Source organism: Oreochromis niloticus, linkage group LG2 (genome assembly GCF_001858045.2).
Source record: "Oreochromis niloticus isolate F11D_XX linkage group LG2, O_niloticus_UMD_NMBU, whole genome shotgun sequence".
Classification (NCBI taxonomy): domain Eukaryota; kingdom Metazoa; phylum Chordata; class Actinopteri; order Cichliformes; family Cichlidae; genus Oreochromis; species Oreochromis niloticus.
Window position 1 is genome coordinate 27,100,779 of NC_031966.2, and position 10,473 is coordinate 27,111,251.

Below are 10,473 nucleotides of genomic sequence, written 5' to 3' on the forward strand. Positions count from 1 at the left end.
TCCGGTCCACTGGAAGGCTTTGGAAAATGCAGATAAGGTTATAAAGGATGGACTTTAAACTGTATTTTCACAAGTTTTGCAGCTTTCCTCCTGATAAAAGCCTCACCCATGGTATTTCATATTACACCAAAGTAATTAAGTAATAGATCAACAATGAAATGACATTAAAAGTCTTGTTTTGTTTTTGTTTTTTTTACAATGGGTGCAAAATTTAAAAAAAGAGTATTTTCTGTGAATGAACAAAAAATGTCCTGCATTATAATTACAGGACAATCTGGTCAATGTGCTACCTGAAAATTTAATATAATTTTACAGACTTTTACAGTCAAAGACTCATGCTGACAGATTTCTTTCTTTAATACAGCAGAGATTCTATATCATGTAGGAAAACTGAGATGTAATGTTGAAATTGGACTTCTTTTTCTCATATTGAGATATTTTACGGATTAAATGTTGAATGTGTAAACCGTTAAACTCCTTTACACTGATAGAAAGGATGGGTTTCACTGGTCTGGCCCACTTAAGATGAAAGTGGGCTCCATGTGGGGCATGATGTAAACTGAGCTTGACATCCCTGCTCTGTGGGTACTGCAGAGTAAAGTGTGCTAATAGAGGTAAAATGCTTTCAGCATCAAAATGCTTAAACCTGGGAATCATCGACAGCTTGCAGAGAACTTTTTCAGCTTTGCTGCTCTGTTTAAACATTTGCAGTTTGTTAACAGTTGCATAACTCTGTCAAAGTCTTCAAAACTGCAAGATTACAAGTTGTATTTTTTACAGTGTAGCAGCTCTATGCAGTCTGTAATATTTTGCATTTGAAAAGTAGCCTCAGTCCATTCCTGTTTCTGCACTTTATAGGAAAACAAACTAAATGTGTTTTTTTTTATTGTTAAATGCTGTGTATCTAAGTCATTTAATAGTCCACTTATCTGCAATCTCCGCCTGTTACAAAGTGTATACGTTTCCATAATCATTTTAAATAGGAAGAATCACTTTGCTGCGTCCAGGGTAGAACACCTCCTTTAATCTGCAGCAATTTCCTGTGTATCGATCATTTCCGCACATTTAAATGATCCCATTGTCAGGAGCTTGTATTAAAATAACCTGCAATTATTTTAAATAAATCCTCGAGAACACGCGATGATATAAAAGAAATTATGTTTCTATCTGTTTAATATTAAAAAAAACCACCCTGAAACCTGACATGGGGGATTAATGTTGCAATAACACGCACAATTCGCTCAAGTCATTTAATGGAGTAGTTACTGCGTGTGATTATTACTGCATTTGTGAAAACAGGGCAGCAAACAACTTGAAATGAAATGCAATAGTAACAACAGTAAAACAATAAGGCCTTAATGCTTCTGTATTGTGTCCACAGCGGCTAGAAGTGAATGAACGCTTACTTAAACAATTTATCGAGCTGCGACTTTAACAGAAATTAAAGCGGTATTATGCTGCATTGAATTATATTTCGGCGGCTTTTCCAACAAGAGACCAGAGATCTTACTTAGTTATTCCTGAAGACACGGAAAGCGTTTTATCCAGGTTTAGCTAAAGAAAGATTAAAAGCACAGGTTTGGAAGTCTAAGCCCTTATTACCTTAATATCTAAATAAGTAAACATTAACCGTAATCAAAGATATTTAAAACGGTGACGGTGCACGCTAAGGCCACGCAAGCTTGGATTAAATCCCGTCATCATTGTCACTCATACTATATTTCAGCAGGCTTGCAGTCATTTTAATAGGAAGATAGCATTAATGGCTTGAGCATTCTCCTGCCATACACTCCTGGGCCTGCACCTTTATTTTGGAGCATGCAAAGGCCTGAGGGGGTAACAGTAGCTACAATTGTCCAGATCTGTCTCTGCAGGTTGTGCTGCGCTGATAAAGATCCAACTCTATAATCCTGATTCATAGTGAATCTTTACCTATCAGATGCTTCCTGGGCTCTCCAGCAGCCCGTGATTGACAGTGATTATCTCAAGCGCAGGCCGTATCTCTGCCATCACCGTGGCCGTGTCAGGGGGGTTTTAGGTGAGGATGTTGGATCAAATACAGCAGCAAACAGCTGACAAGGAAGGTGCACAGTAGCAGAGGCGCGTGTAGGAAACACCATTGAATTAAGATTTGCAGATAAGGAATCTTTTTTTTCCCTCCCTCTCCATGTGTCAGAGACAAAATCATTGAGATTTCTCCTCAGCAGCAGCAGCAGCAACAGCAGCACAGGCCAAACCTGCAGAGCACGCTCATGACACGAGTTAGCCGGTGTGAGCTTTGTGTTGAAGAGGCAGCTGAAACAAAAACAGCGGCACAACACGGGAAGCATATGGTGCTAGCGATGCAGCAGTTGTTGCTGTCAAAAACATAAATGCTGCTGAACACTGTTACTGCAGGTGCAAATTAGCAACACTGCTAATGTGTTCGCCGTATTCGACGTCAGTCTTGTATTTCCTGGTCTAATTGTATGAGGTTTTGCATAATGGCCTTTGTTACAGCACGGCATTAAAAGAAAGATTAATACTGTGCCGCCATATCGACCAGCTATAATTGCAAACACCGATGGCTCACTTGTTTAACATGTTGGCATTCAGCAGGCGGTCATCTGCAGCAGTCTTTGCAATGTGTTCATTTGGAGCATTTATCAGAAGACGTGGCAACACGAGTTGATGCAAATGGTTCAATGAAAAAGGGTTTTCTGAGGTTCACTTGGCCCTCGAAAGAGGAGAGCTCTGACATATGAGCTGCGAGGAGGCCCGTTGACCATTTGACAGAACAAAGCTCGCGTTTGTGACAGAGAAACGGAAGGAAGGGTTGGAGGGGAGCAGGGCAGGTCGTACCCTAGCGTGCAGAAGAGTTTCCACGTGTGTTTTAAAAAAGCTACCTAAATTCTCAGTGTCGTTCACGGTGTGGCTCTAAGCACTAAGGTTTTCTTCCCAAATTTAGAAAACCTGAAAGACGAGTCCAAACTGCTTTTACTGTGTGGGTCTGTGAATACAGTATGTGATATTTTTAAAATTCATGATGTGTGTACAATTGCGTGTGTGTGTGTTGGATTTCTGCTTCTCTGTAGTCCTACCACGTAGTGCTGCAAGCTCACAAGCTCGGGAGTATTACCGTGAGTTGCGTGTGAGGCAGGTTACTCAGGCTGTCTGCAACCAGTGAACCTGCTCTGAAACCGTATACCTGCGCTGAAAACAGGACTCGCCATTTCAGCGCTGTCTGTTTGGATCAGTGTTCCCTGTGGCGCTATGCCCTCTTTGAGAGCTCCTCTGTTGGGGATCTATTCCTTAGCCCCTGACTCTATCCCTCTGTTGGCACAATGGCCCCTTTGTACCTACATATACTACTGCTGTGGGACCTTGCCTCGTAGTTTTTGGCAATTATACACAATCCCACTCCATCTATCCCTCTCGTTGCCGCTTCATTGACGAGAAATGCAATTGGATCGAGGAGAAATGCGGTGAAACGGAGAACCGGGAAGAGGCTTGCAGGAATTAGATTGTGGCGCTGATAAGTTCCATATAGAGCAAGTAAACATGTTCTTATCTTGTTATCCAGCTTACATATTAACACATGGCGCGTGTGGAGGAGGGTTTAAAAGGATAAATCAAATTCTAATCATTCTGTTTGGCTTTTTCCGCTCGCTGCTCTTTGTCTCTATTTCAGTTTCTCATCGTGCAAAGGACCCCAGCCCACATGCAAGAACAATGGAGGGGGGTCAGAAGTGCTAGCTATTTTCCTACACCTGCTGAATGCTACAGAAATGAGTGCACAGTGATTATGTGCCCTAATGTGTGGTGTTTAAAGAGTGGTTTCCCGCAGCAGAGTTAAATGGTGGTGCCCTCTGTGAAGTATTAATGATGTGGATGGATGAATCAGGTCGGCACAAACCTGTTGACGGCAGCCGTGGCGCTCTCTTAAAGCTGCACCCAGACATCAGGCTTAACCGCTTGGCAAATTGGACATGCTTGTTGGCTGTAGCTCCAATTTATGTGCACTCTCTATTGCAGTTAGTCCATCTTCATTATTGAAATGGCCTCTCGTCAGGTCTTGACAGAGTGGTGGAGATGGTAAAGGGTGGAGTGCGCGTGTGGTGAGGGGGGGACATACAGAAGAATCATGAATAATGTGGAAAATAAACACATTTGAAGCACTGGCGCTGGCTGGCAGAAGGGGTGTTGGGAGTGTTGTTAAATGCCTGGCTTTCATTTTCTCTCTGCTCCTCTCTCCCTCTCTCCATGTGATTGTATGTGCAGCCTCTGCCAGTGGATGTTGATGCTGTGGATCCTCAGCCTTGGGGCTTTATCTAACACACATGCAACTGAGCATAAACACAGACACACACCCACAAGCAGCTCTCAGTGCTGAACTCTAGCAGCACCTCTGTGGCTTGACCAGCATCCCAGCTGTGTGTTGTGTCACAGCCATGCTGGAGACACATTGCTCGGTGGCCACAGCCTATATTTAATAGGTTGCTGTTGTGGCTTTGCTATTCACCTCAGGATCGTTGCATTGGTGATGCCCAAAAAGCTGAGCCCAGCTCAACCGGGTCATCCAGTTTGGTGGCGATATCCAGTTCCAACTCGCGCATTGTTGCAGGTGACACGTTTATTGCCAGATGTCGAATTTCAGCTCCTCGGTGAGGCGAATTGATAGGAGATGGCCTCAAAACCATTTCATAGCTCTGTAAATGTACACTTAAGCCCAGGCTTTGGGTGTAACAGTGCTTCTCTTTGAAGAGAAGAACAGGATCTAACTGAGTCTACCTACAGGGTCCCTGTACCTGCTGCACACATGAGTAGATGTGATGGCTCATGAGGTAATTACCCACTGAGCTGGTGTGTATGCAACTGTAAGCTGAAGCAGGGGTTCCCTTCAGGTAGCGCTCTCGCTCAGGTCAGTGAACAGCTAATGACATTTAGAAGAAATAGGATGAAAGAGGTGGCAGTTGGTTGTAGTCAGCCACACACTACCTTTGTCTTATTGTCTGCCGTCTGTCTTAATCTCCGAGCCACCCTTTTCACACCACAAGGAGATCGTGTTATTAGATCCCCTCCCTGGGCTCATTTGTCATCCTGCAGCACCACTCCTCTAGAGGAGGACTGCAGGAGAGGAAAAAAGAAAACAATATAAGCAGGCAGGAGGCCACAACATCAAATGTTCATCATTTACCAGCCCAGAGTCTCTCTTATCGCCATTATTCTTTCACAATCACAGCAGATTAATATGCTTTCTTTTTGTTGCCCCTCTTACCGTGTCTATTTTTAAAAGGCCGACAAACTTCAACCTCTCTTCTCTCCTCTACCCTTTAACATGTTATTTTGTATTACGCCGTACCCGGCCCTCGCACGCGTGTACTCTCAATCATCCCCCACCCCCACTTTTCACCATCACTTGCTACAATAAAAAGTATTGTCAGTGTTCACAGTTTGCTGTCACCGCCTCAGTCACATCTCTTTAATCTCTCCTCTTTGAGCTCCTTCAGATTTCTTGCTGCTGAGGCGCACGGGAGGGAGGGAGTCAGCTAATTACAATAAACAAATATGCTCAGAGCCGCCTATGTAAGGTTGGCATAGGTTAACAACTCTGCTATAAATGTTAAATGAAGCTTAAAATAGGATCGTATGGCATACAGTTGCCATAGCGATCCAAGCTGCGATTCTTTGTGTACTTTCGTGGTTGGCAAAGTTTAAATTAATCTTAGACACGAATCTGTGATACGGAGAAGAAATGAGTGATTGTTTGATGCCCCAAGGGCCTGTTTGATGCCTCGATCACGTTTGGAGCTTTTTCTTGAACCGCCGCAACTTTGTTTGTCTGTGCTTAACGTCGGTCTTTTGTTGTAATGAAATCTAATGCACTGCCGTTAATGCCTTTCTGCCTCATACGCATGGCGGTCGCCCTTTTTTACCGATTGCCTTCTTACTCACGTCTCTTTCTATTTCTCTTTGTCTTTCAACAGGTGGGACAGTCAAAATGATGCGTGGGTGGTGCAGCGTTGAGCCGTATTGATGGATGTGTTAACAGACAGCAGTCTCACATTGATTGTGAAGACTTCAGAACCCGAGAATCCAAATGCAGTGGAGAGCACAGGTAACTATTCAGGTATATCTCGTTAACACCATGTTTTTTTGTGTTTTTTTAAGTAGCTCACATGAACGCTAATTTTGCTCTTTATTTCTCAGCTTTAAACATTTAGAGAAACTTGGTTGCAGAAGAGAGGAGTTTTTTTTAATTTGCCCAAGAATATTTAAGCACTCATTAAAATAAATGAAAGCTTATTAACAACAGTTTCTCTCACAACACATTTAAAACTTTGAAAAGACAATTAGTATTAGCACATAGCACAGAATTAGCTTTTCTTGAATTAGCTTTTCACCCTCAGTTTTAAGCTCTTTTACAAGATATGGGGAGCGTGAAACACATCCTGTGTGTTTTTTTTTAAATGAAAAGTGGAAAAGAATTATTAATTGAAGCTTTTTAAGCTGTCGTTAATCCTCTCTGCTTATGCTTCCACAACTCAGAAATATAAATCTATCTTTTCTCATAAAAAGCTGCAAATATAAAAGTGGGTGGAGCCATTAATTCTCTCATACACATTTATTACATAGTGAAAACAAAAGGTCTACATCATTGTTTTAATAATAACTGTATTGTTATTTTATTTTCTTGTTATAGTTCAGTTTTGGGCTCCTGTTTTTTTTTCTCTGCAAAATCTCAGAAACCGAAACCTTGATTAGTAATTATATATTTGCAGGAAAAAGGTTGCAAATGCTTTGAAACTGCTAAGATTTCTACATTGCACATTGTCGTCTGAACTTCATTCACTCTACACAGTTTCACTTAACTCTTTACCCCTTGAAAGCCTATGAGGAGTAACTCTTAAAGTTCCTGTCTGACCTGAGTGGTTTCTGTCATATTTCAGGCCTGCTTATATAACGCAATGACTTGTTGGTTCCTAAGAAGTTAGTGAAGGTGGTCCCTGCCTATGCAGCTACCCATGAAAAAAAACACATCTTTATTGATATAAACGGAAGTGTCAAAAGTCAACATTAGACGTTGTCTAATGTAGAAAACGGTTAATCAGTAACACACAAAAACATGCATTTTTCATGCATTTTTTATTAATGAAAGTAAGGGAATTTCAAAAAGTACAAACTGTGCAAAGTGCACTTCTCGCCCTTATGGGGGATAGGCTCCAGCAGAGTCAGATGTTGTGATTAAGGAACACCTGACTCCAAAGACCGTCTGCAATTTGACGTTGGAGTGCGAGATGGAATCGAGCCTGTCCCCAAATAAAGACAAACATCTGGTTAGTGCCAAATTCTGCCCTCATGAAGAAAGAACCAACTTTCACAGGACTTTAAGAGGACTTTAGGAGGAGTGTTATGAAGATGGACATAACTGTGTCCAAGTCGAGGAATTTCAGGACTTTTGTAGCTTTCCTTGCAAAGATCATACCAAGAGCACCAGAAGAGAGACAGCAAAACACCTTCGGAAAGTTATACAATTTGCTAAATTCACTTGTTCCCTGTCCACTATGAAAAACACACACAATTATTTATGAATTAGTCCAGTTGGATTTTGTTTTTTTACTTTTTGCAACCACATATCAATTTAGAAATCCTGGTATCTCCAAAGGGTTTACAAATGTTTTCTTCTAAAAGGTATATGAGCTACTTTTGGCTGCTGCCTTATTCACAAGGGGTCTCCACAGTTGCTAGCTCCACATGTTTGATTTGGCAGAATTTTTATTTTTGTTTTACACCAGATGCCTTTTCTGACAGAACCCAAAGGGATCTGCGTCGCTTTCCTGGATCAAACAGGAGAGTTTTCAGTGCTAGGCGAATGTGTAAACCATTACAATATGGGGCCATGTTTCTGTTAGCTGTATAAATGGTTTTTAAAACCAAATCTAACTCAAAAGAAATCAGCTAGCAGTGTAATCTCTTCCTTTTTACTGGACAATAAGCCCTACTGATGCTGTGCATTTTCAGTCATTCACCCACCACCTACTTCTCCCCATAGTTTCTATCTACCAAGCACCACTGATCCTTCGATGAGGTTTATCTCGGTGTTTCAGCTCTGGTCAGCCTCAGTTGGAACTGAGACAGATTATCCCCAGCACTTGCCTACTCCTTGAGAGGCAGCAAGAGGAAAAGAGAGCAAGAGAGACGAGGAGAGGTGGAATGAGAGCATTAAAAAAATACAGGAGAGAGTGAAAGCAGCTCCATTGAGCAGGAATAGGGCAGTTCTTTGAGGAGGATGGCCATGAATCATGCCGCAGTTACTCACCACTTATTATGAACATCCTGTACTGGCCGGATTGATTCCCCCCCCACCACTACCACAACCGCCACCACCATTCACAAAATGTCATATAGTGAAGATGGAGCAAACGGCTTCTGTGGCTGGCCTACCAGCTGGATGACTGAACGCCCCGGGTGGCTGAGCTGCAGAATGGCTAGCTCTGCATTTTACGATTGTAAAAGCCTCCATGTAATGGGGATAAGAAGCAGGAAGTTGGAAGGGAAAAGGGTGGAAGAAGGGATGAAAAGGGGGATGGAAAAAGGAATGCTTTCTAAAAGCCATCGCAAAAGGGGAAAAGGCCATGTCAGCTGTTTTCATTTGCATTGTGTGTCGTATTGTGATAGCTGAAAAATGTGTTCCTTTGGCCATTCCTTTGGAGAAGATGCATGAATTTAATTTAATATCAGTGACAGATGTTCCTGTTATTCTTAGGCTTTTCTGTTTTTCTTTGCTTTATAATGTAGCTCTAATTGGAATGTAATTAAAGACAAAAAAAGCATACATGTGTATGCGCACGTGTGGCATCTGACACACTAATAGACAGGCCCACAGGCGCCAACTAGTCTCTCCCCTCATGTCCGTGACCGTGTCCCTCGGCATGGGCTTGTTACCGTGCAGAGCTGCCTGGCACAAAGCAGCCTGGGCCTACCTCAGGTGGACGAAGCCCCGAATGTTATGGCTAGAAAAAGAGATGTGTCTCGGAGAGCTCCGAGTGCTAACTGGTCTGGTCTGGTCTGGTCTAGTTTGGCAGTGATCGGGCTGTCTAGCATGGCTGGGCTTGGCAGTGTTGGGAATCAGAAGATCACCACCACCTGCCAGCAGCCGGGGTCCTTCCATATGCTCAGTGGTGAATGTCCACGCCAGATTGCATGAGCCATGTCACATCCAGCCTCAGTTTCTATCCGAAGAGCTCCTCTCCCGATAACACCATTAGAAAAGTACAGCCGTGCTTGGAGGATCTCAGAGTGTATAAAGCTTGTTTTTTTTTTCTTTTTTTGCTACTCTTTCTGTAAGCTAAATATTGAATTCTGGCAGCAGCGACTATTTTGGATGTGTATCTTGTTTACATTTGCCAGCTCAGATATTGTAGTAACATTATGCTGTACCATATCAGTGAACAGGAAGCTGCCGATCCCCCCTTTGACCTCAAATGTCAAACTCGATTTGTCAGCTACAGTCATCACTGTAAGACCCAGTGTGTGTGTGTGTGTGTGTGTGTGTGTGTGTGTGTGTGTGTGTGTTTGTATACCTGTCTGACTGACTGATCTGTGCCACATTCTGAACAGCTGAAGAGCTAATGGTCCAGCTGGAGACAGATGGCCTCTCGATAACACTATACCCCCAAGCCAATACTCACACTCTATCACTCTCCCTCTCATACACACACACACACACACACACACTTTCTGCCCCGCTCAGCACATACAATACACACACACATTGGACAGGATAGATTGTTAATCCATTATAAACCCAGAGGAAACACATTTCTCAATATGAGTTTAATGTTTCAGGGCAATTTTGACCAATCTTTCGGCGATATTTGGTGGCAGCTTAAGTTACACGTGAGCACAGAGGGATGAAGGAAGTTAATAACCTCTTTCCCTTTTCGTGTAACTTCCTCATTTCGGTGGCTTCGCACCTTTGTAGGGCGAGCGATAACTAATCTCTGCTTTATATTTGTCTTGTCTCCGCTTGCTGGAAATCTGCTCTGTTTACATGTAATTCAAGATGAAGTGTGCTCACGAATGGAAAGCGTTTCCTTTTGTAGTCCTCCTCTTTACAGTAAGCAACCATGTAAATTTGCTAGTATTCAATCTTAAATGTAGAAAAAGGGTATCTGTCATGACTCTCCGCAGAGAACATGTGTCAGTCCCATGCTTTAGCTCTGAGGTCATTTTGGCTCACAGATTGAGAGGACCTGATGGCGAACGCCTCGCTGTGATGCTTCTGCAGCCTCTGACGAGTTGCTGCTATAACAGTTCTCTGACGACGAGAGGGAAAGAGAGGATGGATATTTCTCTAGAGGTTTTCTTCATTAAGAGTGACAGTACCGCAGTCGCATGCTTTTAGTAAGCACTGTGGCTGCTCCGGTGTGTCTGCAGGCCGCAGACCCGTAGAGACCAGCTCTCAGAAATTTCATTACCTCATTAAATCAC

The 10,473-nt window shown here is 42.8% G+C and overlaps 1 protein-coding gene across 4 annotated transcripts in view; it reads left to right on the top strand.

Moving 5' to 3' along the window:
- Nucleotides 1-10,473, top strand: part of nexmifb (neurite extension and migration factor b) — a 52,034-nt gene that overhangs the window by 32,826 nt on the left and 8,735 nt on the right. For 3 of the 4 annotated variants that reach the window (XR_002064551.2, XM_019367560.2, XM_025897172.1), the window contains exon 2: nt 5,967-6,109. Coding sequence is in view for 3 of the 4 variants with exons in the window: in XM_019367560.2 (XP_019223105.1) it covers nt 6,016-6,109 (94 nt within the window). In the remaining variant the exon portion in view is untranslated. The remainder of the gene's footprint in view (nt 1-5,966; nt 6,110-10,473) is intronic. The other variant, XM_019367565.2, reaches the window with a different exon arrangement.